Source organism: Centropristis striata, chromosome 20, assembly GCF_030273125.1.
Source record: "Centropristis striata isolate RG_2023a ecotype Rhode Island chromosome 20, C.striata_1.0, whole genome shotgun sequence".
Classification (NCBI taxonomy): Eukaryota; Metazoa; Chordata; class Actinopteri; order Perciformes; family Serranidae; genus Centropristis; species Centropristis striata.
In genome coordinates, this window is record NC_081536.1 from 22,542,640 (window position 1) to 22,561,839 (window position 19,200).

The window sequence follows — 19,200 nt, forward strand, 5'->3', positions numbered from 1 at the left end:
TCCATAAACTGAAGTGATGTAAAATTGGAAAGGAGGGGAGGAAGGAATGCAGGATTAAACACGAAGGATGTGAAATAAAAATGAGCAGAGTCTCGGGAGGAAGTTAAGGAGGATGGCGAGGAGAGACAGTATGGGGCAACAAGTTGATATGGGGGAAAGGGAAGGAGGGAACGACAGCGGAGGGAAAGGAGGGAGACAAGGTTAAAGAATGCAGTGAAACAACAGGGCCCTTGTTCCCGTTGAAAGAGCTGCCTCGTCACTCTACCCTGATGGGAGGGCTTCAAGTACCCCTCTATAAGGAGGGGTCTTGCACAACTTTGCCTGCCAACAGTAACCAAGCTGAGCAGCCTCAGTCCTCCCAGACTGCTTTTTACTCACGGGTTCCTCACGGACATGGAAACCTTGTCAGCAGACCTAAAGTTTAGGAAAGTTTGTTTCTCCAAAGCCCTCTAGCAAACAGTATAACACACTTCTACCCTGACATAGACAAAGGTTAACTGCACTGTAGACATAAAGCCAGGGGCTTCAGGTCTTTTCTGCCAAAATTGGTCAAATGCAAATCAAAGTGGTAAAAAAATACAAGACAAAACATGCAAGGTGTACACTCTTTCCTAAATGCCACACTGTCAACTGATATATATGGCATGTCATGGTTCAGGTAGTTCACCCTTTAATGTGTCAGCTGATTAAAAAGGTTAGAAGATGCAGAATGGGACACAATGAAGAAATAAAGTCTTACTCATCAAGCTCCTCCTCTTCGTTGTGGGAGGTGTCGGCGTATAAGTACTTGCTCATGTCGACAGGCCGAACTCCTTTCCTCTGCCTGGGCTTGGGGGGTTCTGGGTCTGGCTGGAGGTCCATATCCTGTTCAGGCTCATCGAAAGGGTTTCCAGGGGTTTCGTCTGTCTCAGGTTCATCCGGGTCATCGAACGGATTCATGGAGTCCTGATCATAGAAGGAATCCTCATCAACCCGCTGCCTTAAGACCGGCTGGGCAGGGGGCTCTGTTTGGCACAGAGGAGAGAGCACTGACTGCATGTACAACAAATAAAACAGTCACAATAACTCAATAGCATCTTTTTATTTGACAAGAGCTTTGGTAGCTGGTCACCCCACTGGGTTAGAGAGTGGAGGGGAGTCAAACTAATGTGACAGTAGTCCTGGTAACCAGTTAAACATTATGTACTTTGATGCCCATTTGCTCTCTAATATTGTTGTTCCTTATAAAGAATTAGTTGTACAACAAATCAATCACCTGACATGCATGTATATAAGAAATGCTACTGAATGAAAAGTAGCAACCCTACCATCCCCGTAAAAATGCTTCAATACTGGTAACATGATCAGGATTTCACAAAAGAGATCTGTGAGAATTTATGTAAAAAACATGTGCACAAGAGAGCAAAATCCTAAACTCATACAGACAAAAGGGTCCCGATTAAACAAGCAAACAAGCATCAAAGTAGGAGCTTTATGTGTGTGGGAGAATGCCACTCGAAAACAAATAATCCATACTAATACACCTGGCTACTCAGGTGATCAGACAACAATATTGGTTTAGCTGTCTGACTGAAAGCAACGAAGCCTCCATGCTATAGTTACACATGAGGACACACATTCAAGGTATGTGCACATCTAAAACATTCAACTTCCATCACCTGCCATTTTACAGACAGTCTTTAAAATAAACACTTTCATTGTGGTGACCATAGACTAAAAAAAAACCGTTTTACTGAGTTTTGCATTTTGAAAGTTGCCAACTTGGCCTTTTTGAAGCAAGACATAAGTTTCAGTATTGTTTAGACTTCAACTTTTTGGGATTCTAGCGCCAACATTTTTTTGGGAATCAGATTTTTGGAACCAGTTCTCAGTGCCTAAATCTAGCCAGAAGTAACCATATTTGAATAAGAAAGTGAAAATAGGGAGAACAAGTTACCAGCTAATTCTAGCTCAAGACTGTGAAGGGGTGAAAGTTCTAAGATAAAAGACACCCAAAAACAAATTACACAGCTATTTACTTGTCAATCAAGAGCCACACCTTAAAAGTATACCAGGTGGTGGCATGCTTGATACGATCAAAGCCTAAAACCAACCGGAATTACTGACAGCATCCATCTACCACAGTATAGTCAGACTAAATATGTTTTTACATACCATCCTCGTCAGGATCACCAAACGGATTGAGGTGGTTGGGATGAAGGTCGTCATCAGGATCATCAAAGGGATTTGAGCCCATGGCAGGAGATGCTTCCTGATCCTCGTCTTCCAGGAAGTTCAGCTTGTTGATGAGCTCTGTTGCCACAGTGTCAAACATAAAGTCATGTACACAAACAACAGAGTAAAGAGTAAAAAAAATAACAGCCACAAAACAATACACATCCCAAAATTAAATGAATACAAACATTCACAAACCCAAATGCACCAATATCTGCACTTTGGAGTGAACCATGAGCATAAAGACCATTCAGTCTTGTGCCTAAACTTCTCTGTGCTCCTCCACCACCCTCAGCTCACTTCAATGCATGTCCAGCAGTGGCATTCTGGGACAATTTGTGTGGTATGGAGGGTTACTGTGGGAGACGGTAAAGGCAGTGGAAAGTTGCTATAGAGATCTTGGGTGGAAAGTCGGAGAATTGTCCACTTTATCTTCATCATCCTCACTGTAGTTCAATTGCATGGTGCCAGGGTGTGGGTCAGTATGAAAAGAGTGTAAATGTGTGTGAAGTAGATGCCAAGAAGTGCTGCTAAGCACTATGTGACAATCTGAAAAAGTGCTGTGTGCATGTGAGTGTGTTTCCCCTGGTCTATATATGTTAGGGCGGCTATGTGAAGTGGTGGTAGCTGATAAGAGGTCCAGCATTTTTACTGGCCTCTTATTGACAACATTCATGACCCATTTTAGACCATGGAAAGTGCACGTGTGCGAGTGTGTATTTACATGTGTGGGGAACTGGGAGGTGCAAGTAGAGTAACTTGAGAATAACCCAACCCCCAAAACCCTTAATATAATGCCGATGTTCTACTATCTTAATGTTTTTCAACAGGATGGTAAAGCACGGCTTAATTCAACCAGACTTGTTTATTTCTATTAAGTTGTATAAGTTGTATATAGTTCCTGGTACTTATTTTGGGTACCACCTTGGTCCACGTTCCAAGGAAGCTGAGCAGCTTCACTATGGCAATCAGCTGAGAAACCTGCCTACATTGACCGGGTACTATCTGTAGAGGGAAAACTAAATGGAGAAAAACCTGGTACCAAAAGTGAATTTAGTTGAGTCGAGGTAAGCCAAAATATATTGTGGAAAAGAGGCATAAGTCAATAATGGATTACTTTGGCGCTTTGAAGCATCTCACCAGCTCAAAGTTCAATGAGAATACCACAGATCTAGTACAAAGTTAAATTGAAAACAAGGACACTTGATTCCAATTTGAAAACAAAGCAAAACATTTTTAGTCTTCTTGGAAGGATTTTTTTTGGTGTAAAAACAATTTGCTTTGATGCCATTAACCTGGCCTGGTTCACTACCAATTGCAGTAAAAGAATGGGGAAGGCAACACTGTAAAAAAAACAACAAAGAATAGAAACCAAAAGGATAAACACCAACTGATGTGTTCACAACACCTTGTACATCACATCACCACATGGACCGAGATAAATTCTAAAACCACATAACCACAACACGACCACAATACCAATGTCAAGGAGGATCGGGGGATGGGGGCGTTTGAGTCAAAGAGAGAGAGAGTAAGAGAGAAACACAAAAAGAGAGGAAAGCTGGATAGGGAAGGATTAAGAAAAATAAATAAATGGACAGAAATGGTGGTAATGAATGGTAGTGTAGAGGTGACACATCGATGAAAGAGGGAGTCAGGAACACAGGATGAGAGAAGTGAAAGAAAGGTGAAAAAAAGACCTTGGGAGGAAGCGGCAGGCTTAGCGGTTGCTTTGCGTGCTCGCTTAAGGACACCATCATCATCATCATCATCCCCATGTAAGCAGCTGAGGGCATTCAACTGGTTTACTATCTCTGTAAACGACAGGGCCATACAGGAAGGGAGGAAGGAAGAATAGCAATGAACAAGGCAAAATTACACATCCCATCGAGAAATATCCACACACACTCAAACACATAAAAGTGCCATTTTTACTTCATGTATTTGTTCCTCTAGAATTTCATTGAGAGATTAAACACATTTTTTCAGTTTCTTTTTTACCTCCAAAAAACAATTGATTTTTTAAGTCCTTTGTAGTGCAAAACAAAAAGTCTGACTAAAGATCAAATAAAACTGGTTTTGGACTTTCCCTTAAACCAGTACCTCTTCACTGTTCTGTCACTAAAATGTGAAACATCTCACTGATCGCAGCGCGAGGTAGGTTATTTAGGTTAGTCGCACTGCCTTTGTACCTAATAGTGACACTTAATATTTTGCAAATTGCATTCATCTTATCAGCTTGACCATTTCTATGAAAAAAACACCAACTTCCTCCTCTATGTTAATCTCTATGTAACACAGGTAGACACGCATCTTCCTCTGTAGTAGCGTATTTGGCCACAGGAGAAAAGAAATCAATGTTAATATAAAGCCGTTATTGGTCACATTTCTAAATCATGAAGGCAAAAGTTCATCCCAAATTGTATCCGGTGCACACTTTAGACCTTTAATGTTTGCAGTGTTATAGCATTGGCAAAGAAGCTATCCTGCTGTCCTGAGGCTGTACTTATTTGATGTGCGTACACGCATATAAAAGCATCTTAAATTTTACACTGATATTTTGCTTGCTGGGTAGCACGTCCAACACACACACGTACACAAAAATACAAACATGCTCTAATTCACAAAGGATACATCAAAAAAATATATATTCATGATGTACAATCCCTTTTTAGGTTTAATTTATATATATATATATATATATATATATATATATATATATATATATATATATATATATATATATATATATATATATATTTATTTTTTACAAATTGTGAGTAAAAGGGAAAAAAAAGAGAAGATATGCTTTGGGTGGGTGTGCATTGGTTAGCCTAGTGTTTGTACTGCTGATGGCTGGCTTGTTGGGTAGGTAGCATTGAGGGAAAGAATATGATAGCAGGGAGTTTTGGCAGCTTGGCCAGACCTTTGATTCAGAGAAGCACGCTAGCGAAGCATCGCTGTAGGCGCTCAATGCATATACATATAAATGAGACAAAGAGCAGGGAAGGGAAAAGAAAGCAGAGAAGGCATGAAGCTTAACATAAAGGAAAGTTGGATTAAGCAAAGCAGGAAGCACAAGGGCCCCTACATTAGACCACAGAATGAATCCAAAACATGTATGTATAGAAGGAAGCAAGACACTGTCGGTTGACTATCCACCAACATAGGCAGAAAGCAAGAAACAGAGTAATGAGCATAGCAGGAGAGTAAAGCCTAAGCATTAGAAAATAACCAGAAGCAGACAAAAAAAACTGTAAATCAAACCCAGGAATTTATAATTGTATGTATGTAAGCATGCACACTTACAGCAACAGAAACTTAGACAAAATATATAAATAAAGAAGCAAAGTTGATGCCCCACTGAAGCCTTTGTTATTCTGGTCTGGGTGATTATTCAGGAGGGTTGGAGATTTTATTTCCCAAGCAGTCAGAGAATGGCAAAAGTTTGACATGCCAAGTTGCTGATTCCAGCAAAGCAGGTATCTGGGTTACTTTAACCAAATACTTTACCTCTGATCTTACAAAACCATATATCTGTAACCTGTCAAAGAAATAAAAAGTTTTTTTGTGTCAGTTTTTACCTGTGATCTTGGCAGCCTTCTCCTCCTGGTTAACTCTGTTCTCCTCGTCCTCTTCATTCTCCTCCTCAAAGTCGTCCAGGTTGCCGATGTCTGCCTGCTTCATGCTCATCAGACTGGCCAGGCTTTGCATGTCCTCATCACTGGACCATGATAAAAACAGAATACACACAGAAACTCATGTTCATAAGCACTCAAGACAATTGCATATAATACACATGTAATGGTAAAATCAAGGCCACCTGCACATTTTTATGGTATGGCATGTTTTAAATAGATTAACAAATCCCAGAAATAAAAAGAGAGAAAACATAATGCATGAATAGATGAATGAATAAATGAAAATCCATTTGTGACAGAGAAACACACACACACGCAGCCAAGAGCTAGAATAACACACAAGGATAATCATAGCTCTCCAACCTTTACCTTTTGTCACCTCGATCACCACTCATTTTTTTCACTTTAGACTTCTATCTTTAATTTACTGTCATAATCACCTTATATTTTACTCCAGCTTTACTTTCTTTTCTTTTGTCTCTCATTTCAACCTCTCTCCCCTCACTCTTACCCATCCACCCATTGTCTCTTATTTTCCCCCCACCACCACTTAGTTCACAGACGCATCATCGTCTACAGTATTCCTCGTATTTTATGTAGTCCTGTGTACTCCGCCTCAGCCCCTCAACACCACCGCTCCATCATAATCAATGTATTCTCCTCTCTGTTCTTTGTGTTTGGTGTTTCCCAGGCCCAGAGGCTCATTTGAACTGGTGTGATTGAGTTTGTTTGTGTGTGGTCGACATCATTCCCCGAAGGGTTAACAAGGGTTACGCGCCATCGACCCGCCGCCCGCGCCACAACAAAGGCCTTGTTGCTCTGCTCCCGCTCTATGTGTGTGTGTCTGTGCCTCTGTCTTTAAATGAAAGTTGCTGCTATCACATTAGAATGTATAACAAATGGCAAACATCCTGATTGAGGGTGTGTGTCCTCAAATGAAAGTTGGTGATATCAAAGATGAATATTTGAGAATGATTGAGAAGCTGCAGAAACTGAGTGTGTGTGTGTGTGTGTGTGTGTGTGTGTGTGTGTGTCTTTAAGTCAAACTTTGTGCAATCAAAGAATATAAGACCGAGTGAGAAATGTGGGTACATTGTTATGTGCATAAATTATCTGTGTGTATATGCTATACACATTTTAATTTCAATATATGGGTACACATTCAATAGAACACACACACACACACACACACACACACACACACACACACACACACACACACACACACACACACACACACAAATCAGCTTAGTGATTCCTTAAAGAGTCAAGGACATCACTTCTGGTACATTTATTATACAAAAGCCTGCATAAAACCCAGATAATAGCACAATCAAAAGCGACTATTCAGGTAAGTTTACACCTCAGGAAAAGCCAACTCTTAGAAATGGTGATACACAGGACCAAGACTTACGTAGCCTTTCCCTCACGGAGGAAGATGCAAGAGAGGGAGAACTGCAGCGTGGCTGACACCACCTTCTTCGACAAGGGCTTGAACTTGAGTTTGACATCCGTCTGTGTGGGCATTGGACTTGCGTACTGTTTCATGTTTATACTGCTGGTGGCCAGGGCCTTCCTCCGCCCTGATGGAGACTCCTGCAGAGGGATGAAGATGAAGCACAGGTGAATATATGGCCATATTACTTCATTAACACTGAATAATATTGACACTGGAGACAAATGGAGAACAAAAAGAAAAGGCAGCAAAAAAAGGGATTTTAATTTAATATCAAGATGTTCTGCAAGACCTCATTTATTTTGTTTAATTTGTGTTCACTGTTTGACCTCCTTCTTTGGGGAATAAATATTTAAGGTTCAGTGAAGGTTCAGTAATTTTAACACAAGATACTTTCCTCATTACTAATTACTGGTGATAGGGAAGCCACGGAAGGACATTTCCCCACCAGTTAATAAACTGTCAACTCAACACTCAACATTTACGATTACACTTTTACATGAAAAGATATGTGTAGATGACGCTCAACATCTGCGGAGCTCTTACTTTGATGTCCACACTTTCATCACATGATAAAAATAAACGTGACTCCTGGTACTCTGTGCTGCTGCTGCTGCACTCCCAGTTTAATGGTAGCACCCATTTTCCGACTCATAAGTAATAAAAAACAAACAAATTTGACAGATAAAAGGGGTTTACTTTTATTTGATGATACATATAAATAAATGTTACATATAAATATAAAAACTATATAATTAGAGTGCAATCAGTGTGCCGGAACACTGTGTAAATAATAATAAAGTGTATTTGGTCACTGTTGGTTTGGTAAATCCAGAACAAGCTAAAATCTGTGCCCTCCTGTGTCCCTCATTGTAAATTCAGTTGTGAAATCCTTCCTGATATTTCCTATCAAAGGTCCATGCTGAAGCCATTTCTGCTGCACTTCTTTTCAGAGATGTGCTCTGGGCCAGGGGCTAGCAGTCAAATTGGAATTTGGGAATATGCCACAGACCAGGTGATAAGAGTTATGGAATCAGTGACAGGGGCCTGTGTGTCTGCGTGTGTGCGTCTCTCTGTGTATGTGTGTGTGTGGACGCATGCAAGCCGCTCACCAGAGGACGGTGTGTGAAAAATAAGAACTACCAGGAAGCCTTGTCACTGACTGCTAGATATGGAAACTAAACAGTTGGGGATGTTCTAGCCTTTTGTCTGCCCCCCTCTCTCCCTCCAACAAAAACTGATGGGTTTTGTCTGCTGCAAGTCTGGCTATGGGAGCACCACGCTGTCAGTGAATAACAGACTGGTTCACCTCCTTGCTGTGTTGATACCACTCACATACCATTTCCCCCTTTTCTGTTTTGCCCCCTCTGTTTTTACAGATTCTGTTGTTGTGATGGGAAGCCCGCCACATTTTCCTGTTTAACTGATATGTGTTAAGGATCAGACACTGGTTTACACGTCCCTTCACAGGCCATGTGGAATGAGAGCAGCAGGCAGTGGTAGCACATACGCTCGCTCTCTTTAAATCCATCTGCGCTTCCTTTTTTGTCTCTATTTCACTGCACTGATGTCTAAAAACAGCCTATGTCACTGTACACACACACACCTACCTACATTACACATTATTATACCGCAGAAAAATACCTTCTTGTCTGAGCTGTGAATAGAGCCCTGAGGATTCATCCTCTCATGCTCACAATGCCGAACAAAGCAGAGCAGCTAGCTCTCTTTCACACAACACCAGTTTGAGAGCACATATACATATACACATACACTCTGGCGTATTCGGTAGATAAAGCGATACAAGCTCTTTACATTGCCTGGTTCCTGATGTCTTTACACATAAAAACACACACACACACACACCTCAGAGGTTTTGGCTCTGTGGGGAAAACTCAATCTCAGCCTTATCGCTGAGGACCGCAGGGTATTCATTCATACACACACATATCCACACAGAGTTGGTATCAGTACAGAGTGGTAAAGCTATTGGTAATATAGTGAGAAACTATGTAAGCTCCAAATAGGGGCTAGAAATCTTTGGACAAGCCAACATGTATCAACATGGCATGTGAATACTATTGAGACTTCAATTCTCACTATTCATAATCACTAAAATCATTATCAGCATGTGTGCTACATTCAAATTATGAAAAAAAATCTACTCATCGTGGTTGAAAAAAGTCAAGAAGCAGACAAAATGAATAGTGCAAGTTGTCAATTCTATTCCTGAACCAGCTGAACCATACAAACTGCCGATGGGTTTGAAAGGCATGTTAAAATTGCAAAAATTACACGTATTTCTGTACAAACTTTTTCCTTAATTTTCCCCCATTCATTTCCGACAGTTTTCGATTAAATCACATGATGAAGCTTCTATCAGGAAATTAACAGCCAAATCTAATAGTGATATTTCACCAAATGCATATCTCATTGAAAAGTTTTATGTAAAATACATCTTTTAAGAAATATTCATCTTATAATGGTTATCCTGCATTTCAGACATTGGGGTATTCCATAATTCTAGCCATTATTGTGCAAATTCCACAGAGGAGCAGGACGTGTATAATGCAGTGATAAATGAGGCTACAGAGAGTAAAATAAGGCCCTGCGACTGCTGGGGTTCGGAGGGTCAAATCATCGGAGCATAACATGTGATTAATAATGTGATCAATACCTTTGCCAATCAATTTAAACTCAAAGTTATGTCTACCTGCAAAAAGAAAAGTCATAATCTAGCACAACCAAAAACTTCCAGTTGACATGTGAGGTCAGAATCAGTTTGTCAATGAAAGCTGATAATGATGATGATGATGTGAATTAAAACAAGTCGAGGAAACTCTGGGATTATTGGGAGCTTCTTTGTAAGTGTATTTGTACGAGAAGTAAAACCTAAAATTGTTCTGGCAGAAATGATCAAAATCAGTTTCTCTAAGCTCTATCCCTCTGTTTCTATCCTGCCTTTCCATACATCTCATCCAACCCTCCTATCCTTCAATCTCTCTCCACCTTTCCCACCTCGCTCCTTGCTCAGACCAATAATTAAATGAAGAAACTACAGAAGACAACGACCGACTGACTAGCGAGCCACTTGACATTTTGCGCTGACATTTGAGCCTTGTCTCTTTAGCTGGGTTAGCTGGGGAACATAATGACGTACCATCGCCCCACCACCAATCCCAGCTTGTCCAAAGACCAGCTCATCAGGAGAAGGGAAAGATGGGAAAAAGAACTCTCCACTTCCTATCTCTCTGCAGATTACACCCTGGCTATTATACTAAGCTAATAGTGCATGTAGATACGTTATGAATGAATTTGCTAAATGCACCAAACACTTAAGAAGGGGGATTTAGCAAAAAAAAAAAAGAGGATGAGGAGGAGAAGGGGGAGAGGGATCTTGAAAATAGGAAATACTTAAGGATATGCAAATACCCCGGCGAAAGAATGGAATAACCATTTCAACAGATTTGAGTAGGGACAGCAAACAATGGAAATCTGCTCTATTTCCCCGGATGCTACTTGTCAATCAATGTGTGTGTGCATGTGAGTGTGTGTGTGTTTGAGAAAAAGTGAGGAGGGGAGGGGCGGGGGTAGCTGGGATTAGGGTGCCTGGGAGGTTGTGACAATGTGTAAAATGAAAGGGAAGGACAATACAGAAGTTTAATTTATTAAAGAGAGGATAGGACTATCAATATGCTCTCTCTTTCTGAACCCAGAGAATGACTAAATACCTGAGTGTGTGTGTGTGTGTGTGTGTGTGTGTGTGTGTGTGTGTGTAAAGGGGACACAGCGGTAGAGAGAGAAAAAGAAGGAGAGGGAAAGAGAGAGGATAGAAAGGAGGAGGGAGGGGTGATGGCTATATGCTGCCCCCTAGTTGCATCTCAGTTCAACTGCAGAGCATTATTTAAGACCAACAGTTAGCTCTGACTTACAGTTGTGTACCAGGCTCACAAAACCAGGCCACATGTGAGAAGAGACATGGCCATTCAAATCTTAAAAATCTGCATACAATTACTCTGCAGTGACTTATTTCATAAATGACAATAAACTACTTAAATTCAAGAAGAATGTATTTGTGTTAGTGTACCAGTCCCTCTCCCCTGGTGCCAGCTGGCCCCGGATCGATCCACAGATGCTCCCATGGTGGGGGGGCAGGGGTCAGGGCAGGAGGGGTGCCCGGGGGTCCTGCTGAATCCCTCTGCCCCAAAATGCCAATGGGACGGGCCGAAAGGAAGGAGGGGTGGAGATCCTTTTGTCACTGAGAGATGGATTAATTAGGCTGAGTGCTAAAAGAACCTGGCTTTTTTTGTATAGGCCTGGTCTGACACACACACATGCACATGCAGTGTTAGCACATGATGAATAAAAAGAATAACACACACACACACACACACACACACACACACACATACACCAATCAGCTAATGGCTTTTTAACACAGGTCACCAGTCAATTGGTTTCCTATTTTAATGGTCGATGCTCCATATTGATCCATATACTACCATTTTTACGAACAATTCACACACCAACATTATCTTTTCCTAGCCTGACAAAGTCACCAAATTTCTGTCGTGACTGGAGCAACCTCAAATATTATTTTTAATTTCAGACTGTTCGTGAAAACTTATATGTCAGGTACAAGTGATTTGTCAATAGCTGAAGTGAGTGTGTGCCAATGTTTTGTATACTGCTGAGGAAAATACAAGATAAAAACATGGCTCTGGTATCACAACTATGATAAGTGATGAATCACTGGTTCCACGTCAAGCAGATGATAATCTGATTTAAGCCTGCTGCCGCAAAACAAAACAATCCTAAACTGGATGAAGGGGACAAGCTGAGGTCACTTAGAGAGAGGCGAAGCCCCTCCCCTTCCAATGGACCACAATGGGACCTTACTACTTAAGAATATGTACAGTAGTTAATGGGAAGTCAAATGTAATGACTACACACCCCAAAGTCACTTAAGTAACTCTCTCACCGTTCCCTGTGTGTTTTGAACTGAGATGTACTCACACAAGCAATAAACCTTGCTCGTTCTTTCACTTCACGGCTGATAAAAGGCCAGGAGGTGCTGGATAGCTAGCAAGCACTAAAATGTAGCTTGACATATACTGTGAGAGTGTTTTCATACAAAACTAAATGTAACCACAAGAAAACTACAACAAACTGAGACTTTCTTGACTTAAATTATCATTTAAATTGACAAGCATCACAAAATGATTTGTCTCTTGCCATAGACTACCTTACATATTTTTTTCCAAAATAAAGTACCATGAGTCCACTGAAAAGGGAGGGACAAACTATATTGAGACTGCACATGAGGAAAGTCACAGTTGTTTTACTCTACAATGAACTGCCATTGTGTATAATTTCTTTGACATCAGCAAGAGTATGGTATGGTCTTTATATCTCTTCTTCCTCTTTTGTTAACAAAACTTCCACCTCAGAGCCGATAAAATAAAAATATTTGCTTCAAATATTCCACTCCGAACAAAAGTGTACACCAGCCTTTGTAATTTGTATTCACGCGGATCAGAAAAAATAAAAGCCAAACTCAATTTACCCTATAGAATAACCCTGAGGTAGCACCGATTAGCCCTTCGCCCCAACACCCAAAATCAGCTGGCTCTGGTTGAATTCAGCAGTCAGCAGATTGGAGGTGGGGGGGCACAGTGCTATTCCTCTCGCCTCAAGGTCACAGTTATTGGAAATGGAGACATCCAATGTGCTCACATCTCTCTTTGAATCCGCACACAATGGAGTGATTCCTCTGTGTCAATTTGGCCTCCCCTGATAACTGATAAGGCAGGCCTTTTTACATACCACCTATGAATACCGCACTATAGGCGTTATAGACACACACACATACACACACACACACTCAGATTAAGACCAATTTATTCATCTGCTACTATTATATGTGAGGATTTATTTTTTTTCCCCGAGCAGTGTGTATTTTTAAAGGCAACAATGGACATAAAAGGCATGCAATACTATCACTGCGGTTATGTGAATTACAATAACAATGGTTTTAATAATGGAATGAACTGTGCAAATGGCTTTTATGTGTATTGTCACACGGAGACACACACACACACACACACACCCACACAGTCTCGCCTCCACATACACTGACACACAAGAAAAGAAGCACCACAGGATTTCTCTTCACTAGAACCACCTTGTGGATCAGATTTAACTTAAATCTCCCAAAATGGGAACATCTTTCACTGACCACCACCTCGTCCCCAGGGGGCGTGAACAACAAAAAACGACAAGGTTGACAAACAGTCGAGAGAAAGTGAGAGAAGTAAGAGAGCATAGAGAGAAGATTAGTCACAACAAGAGCAGGATTAGGCTTGTTTTAAAGGAAAAGGGCTGCAGATTACAGCACAGTGTGTGCTGTAGTTTTAGCTGAATATGGTTTAAAATGACACAGAGCTCCAGACATGGAGTCATTTTTGTTTAACACGAAGAAAACTGGATATGGGACAGATGGTATGTGCCTACTGCCAGATCGACAGGAACAGTCATGTAGGCCTACAATTCATTCACAGTCATACAACTACAGTGCACCAAAAACTGGGGAAAATCATGCTTAGGTGTTCCAGAAAAACATCTTCACATCAACTACCAGTTCAGCAGCCTAAGAGTGCCAATTCTGAGTATGACCTCTGATCTAATTGTAAAGAGGGCTACATTTAAAAAAGTATTTTCTTTGATCAAAGTAGTTATACACTTTAATTAAAATGCAGATTTACAAATCATCCCATCTTTTACCGAAAACACACCAGCATTTTTATGTTTGATATAACAGTATATTTTTGCATTAAATAAATTAAATAAACAAAATGTTGCACTTTTTTTTGCTAAAATCCAATGATGGTCACCTGAAAGGCATTACGGAGGCAGTGGAAATCCAACTATTATGCTTTAAGGCATCACATTGTAACACTTGTTTGTTTAATTCATTTCAACTGAATTTTTAACAGATTATATCTCCTGCTTCTAAAGGCAATACTCTGCATTTACCAGGAAGGGGGACTCCTTTCATCACACATATTGATGATCAGTCAAAGGACAAAATATAATCAAGTGTGTGTGCATAAGAGACAGAAAAAAGAAAGGTTGAGAGAGAGAGAGAGAGAGAGAGAGAGAGAGAGAGAGAGAGAGAGAGAGAGAGAGAGAACACACACAACACAGCTGTTGGTTGTTTATGTTTTTATTTTTTATTTTATTTTTTTCTTCTTTTTTTTTTTTGCTGGGACAGTTAGATTGTATAAATTATATGTTGATTGTAATTTAATGATTGTAAATATTGCTTTCTTTTATTGTTATTAGTTTTTCTTTTCATCTAAAATGAATAACAGAATTATAATAATTTATTGTAAATATTGCTTTCCTTATCTTGTTATCTTTTTTTCTGATGCTTGCTTTGGCAATATATACATTGTTATGTCATGCCAATAAAGCCAATTGAATTGAGAGAGAGTGAGAGTGAGAGTGAGAGTGAGAGTGAGAGTGAGAGTGAGAGTGAGAGTGAGAGAGAGAGAGAGAGAGAGAGAGAGAGAGAGAGAGAGATGCCTTTAATGCAGTGTTGCTTCAGATAGCAGCAGATGAAAGGAGAGTCACAAACCAACCAGCCCTTAAAAGGTCTAATCCTAACTGGGAGAGGAGAGTGTTTTATTGGTAGCTAACCTCTTGGTAGATTGCAAGCCAAACACACAAAAATACACTGAAAAACTGCAGTATGCCAGAAGTTCAACAACTTAATGAAACCTCCAGATATAAAAACTGGTTGAACGATGGCCGTACAACCACAAAAAATAATCTGACTTCCTTCATACTCCCTCAGCCTAAACAAACATATTTTTGACAGGTTGTAAAGATTAAACCCATTAGAAAATTGGCAAAAAAGCAATGTTGCTGGGACAGGGATTACAGAAAACACAAGACATATTTATAAGGTACATATTTAATGCATATAATAACACGAGAGCCTTAAAAACCATTGTGCAGCATGGACATGAAGCACAAAGACATAAAAACCTCTTTTGAATGAGATATGATGAATTTATATAAACACTGAGGCAGCAACTTACAATTTGATTATCATTTAATTTATTGTTTTATTATTTAAGATGAACTGTTTAGTGAACACAGTGTCAGAAAAAAAGTGACCCAAGTGATAGTGAAAAAATAAGAAGAAGAAACAGCAAATCCACAATCCTGAGAAGCTAAAATCAGCAAATGTGTTGCATCTAAATGACAATTAATTTATTATCACAACTGTTGCAGATTGACCAGTTGTTATAGTGAAATCCACAATTTTCATTAAGTTATTTTAATTAGTCTACATCATAATTCATAACCAGCAAAAATGCTTAGATGGACACCAAGCCTGTATCTGTATCCTGTCTTATTCCCTTCATTTCAGTCCCTCCCACCCTGCCTGCCTGTCTCTCGTCTTATCAGTTTGTCCAGGGTGCCCTCCTCTCTTCGACTCTCCGGGTCTTTCTTTTGGGTGGCCCTCAGTGCCCCCCACACATACTCAGACCCAGAGCATGCACTTCAGACAGGGGGCTAATGGGAAAATAAATTACCAGCAGGCAAAAGCCCTGGCTCTGCACTTCTGCTGGAGAGAGAGAAAGGGACACAGGGGTTTGGAAAGAAGGGGGGGTTGGTCAAGGAATGGAAAGAGAGAAGGGTAGAGAAGACTAAAATGAAACACAGAGAGGGGGATAGCAGGGAGACTGATGGAAAGAAAAGTAGTGAGAGGGGAAAAGATGGCAAAAATGAGGGAGACGGGTGATGGGAGAAAGAAAGACAGAGCTGAGAGGAGGAGGGAGGGAGAGAGTGAGAGATAGGTCGACAGGATTATAGCAGGAGTTCATCCCTGGTCTATGAAGTGCCTGCTCATCACTTTTCCTACCATTTCACCATCTCTGGTCATCATAGAGGCCTAAAATGGCCAATAACATCACCACACACACACACATGTGCATAGACACAACCACACACCCAGCCACTGAGCCAATACCCCCAGCTACTGTATCTGGGATTGATTACTCCTCCTGTATGAAGCAGCAGTTCAGATATCAGGACGGCAGATTCACCATGGCAGCGGACATCGGTGGAAGTGTGTTCAGCAAAATCAAGTTAAGTCAAGTCAAGTCAAAGTTTATTTATAGAGCACATTTAAAAACAACCTCAGTTGACCAAAGTGCTGTACAGTTATTAAAATAGAATAAATCATACACAACTGGGTATAAATAAAAACAATAAAAACAATAAAATACTAAAAAACAGTAAAAACAATAGAAATCAGTCTTCATGTGTGTACATGTAGAAAGTTGGACAGATTTGGGCACCTGAAAGATGGTTGTGTGTGTGTGTGTGTGTGTGTGTGCGTGCGTGCATGCGTGCAACAAAATGAATGACGAAGATGGCTGCCCACAAGTTCTTGTCACTTTCATGACATTATACAGCACACACTTGCAGAAAACTCACTTTCATACAATGAAAGTCAGAAAATAACATCCACCTTGTACAAAATAATGACGATAGTGGCTTTTAGTCATAGAACAGTTATGAAAATTGCTAGAACGTGATTTACAAGCTGCAAAGACATTCTGGCTTCTGACAACTCGACTGTTTTTGTGCGAGTTGCCCAGTGTTGGAGACATATCAGCTGTAGAGATGTCTGTCTTCTCTTGAATTCAATGGGACACTTTAAAAAAAGACATACATAACAAGGTCTGTGGATTATCTTGAGTAACCAGATCAAGATATATGGAAAGAGACATACTGAGTTATCCAAATGTATTTTTTCAGTGCACAAGTGAAGAGTCATGTAGTCCCATTACATTTGAAGGAAGGCAGACAGCTATTCACCTGATCTTCACAAATGGGCAACTCACAACAAAACAACCTAGAGTGATAAATAGCAATACAACTAAGACAAAAATGTGTATTTTTGAGCGGTAAACTTTCCCTTTAATTTAAAAAGGTAGACAGTTACTATGACATGCAACTAAAATAATGATACATTCCCTACATTCCTAACAAAGATCTGTGATATCCCTCCCATCTTGATGTAGCGTCACTACCAGATAACAGAGAGGAAAATTCTATGAAGCTCATGGTATTGGATGATAAAACTCCTAACGAGATCTCAGTCGAAATCCTCTATATTTCAGAGATATCAAATGATGATTTCCAAGTAAAGACAACATAGGGATTTTTGGGAATCAGAATCTCTGCATCCATTCAATTCTCACGTTAAAGATCTGTTTGTTTTAGCTGTTGTCGGCAGGCTGCTGAGATCTGACAGAGCTATGATAGGGCCCTAATCCAGAGCAAAGCTGATTTGCTTAAGGGGGAGGGGGGGTTAAGATGGCCTGTGACAAGAAACAATTGCCCCAAGTGAGAGTCTGCCTCTCTCCCACCCTGCTCCATGACAAAGGTGTACTCTCCATGCTAAGTGACAAATCTGGGGAGACAAAGAGCATTAGCAGGGTGATGCTCTGCTTCAGTGCCTCTGATTGTGGCCAACTCAAAGAGAATCTAATATGGATTTTAAAAAGAGGAGAGGGAGAGATTAGAATGAAAGAGAAACAATGAACACCTTCTACCAAGGGGGAATTAGTGGAGGGATTGGATAAGGAGCTGGTGTGCCTTAGTGTGTGTGCATGTGTGTATGTGTGCGCATGGGTGAGCGGTTGTTCTTTGAAATTTCTTTTCTGCAAAAGAACAATGGGGTTCCCCAATTCTGTTTATGTGCATTTACATGTGAGACACACTCACAAAAACACAAACGGCTCCCTCTCATATCCAAGTGTGCACGTTGTGAATGAGCCATTTAGTCTAGGATCATTTTCGGAGTGACTTAGGCCTAGTCCAGATGTACGCAAGTATCTTTTAAAACGTTTCAGCCTTTCATTCACACGCAAACCTAATTTTTCAGGTCTCTAAAAACTGACCTTTTGTAAAATTCTGTCCAGGAAGATGATGTTCTGAAACTCATTTTTTCACTTTTGGTGCATTGTTAGGGAGTTTTGGGTTTCTTTCATGTTTCTAATTGGCCAACATCATCTTCTTCTTCTTTACATGACTGGCCAACATGGCTTTAGGGTTATAGGGGCCTATGGCCTATGGGTTTGGCATGCTGTTGACGGCGCTTTAATTGTTCTTTTGCATATTCATTTAGATGGAGATTTTTTTTTTTCAAACAATGCTTGTGTGGATGGGATTTTTATTTTTGCTTTTTTGAGAAACGGGGAAAATCCTTTTTTCAAAAATATCCACATTAGTGTGAAGTAGGCCTTAGAAATGGATAAAAAGGAGCAACCTTTAATTAACAGATTTATAAATGACTCATAACAAAAGAGCATTAAGGAGCTTAATAAAATGCATACATTGTTATTTTGTGTTTATCTGTAATAATTTTTCTCTACTGTTTCACCTTTGCTTAAAGGAGCATTTCTAGCCATATTTTGAGAAGTGGCACACCAGATATGAGCACCTTTGTCACAGTGGACACGTGCCGCTCATCACATCTCATCAACACCCATGGGTTTACACCTTTACTACAAGACACCTCAAATTCCTGACCCCTTCCTCTCTGGGTGCGGTACTCCAAGTACAGATTTATATCCCAAACAGAGACAGAGACATGTTTGGGGATCAGTCTAACTGTCAGTGGCTGGCTTAGCGCTGGCATCAGAGCACATCACAAGACCCTATTCATTGCCACTTAGCAGAACAGTCGCCTCAGTTTGCCAGTAACCGTGTGTGTGTGTGTGTGTGTGTGTGTGTGTGTGTGTGTGTGTGTGTGTGTGTGTGTTCACTCCCTAAAATGCTCATACACAAACACATAGTCGCACG

At 40.4% G+C, this 19,200-nt stretch overlaps 1 protein-coding gene across 2 annotated transcripts in view; it reads right to left on the reverse strand.

Annotated features, from left to right (window-relative positions):
• Window positions 1-19,200, reverse strand: part of ehbp1 (EH domain binding protein 1) — a 152,217-nt gene that overhangs the window by 102,445 nt on the left and 30,572 nt on the right. The window contains exons 6-10 of one of the 2 annotated variants that reach the window (XM_059358967.1): window positions 7,270-7,451; window positions 5,799-5,938; window positions 3,915-4,028; window positions 2,155-2,292; window positions 740-1,004 (exon numbers count right to left, since the gene is read on the reverse strand). In XM_059358967.1, coding sequence (XP_059214950.1) covers window positions 740-1,004; window positions 2,155-2,292; window positions 3,915-4,028; window positions 5,799-5,938; window positions 7,270-7,451 — 839 coding nt within the window. The remainder of the gene's footprint in view (window positions 1-739; window positions 1,005-2,154; window positions 2,293-3,914; window positions 4,029-5,798; window positions 5,939-7,269; window positions 7,452-19,200) is intronic. The other variant, XM_059358968.1, reaches the window with a different exon arrangement.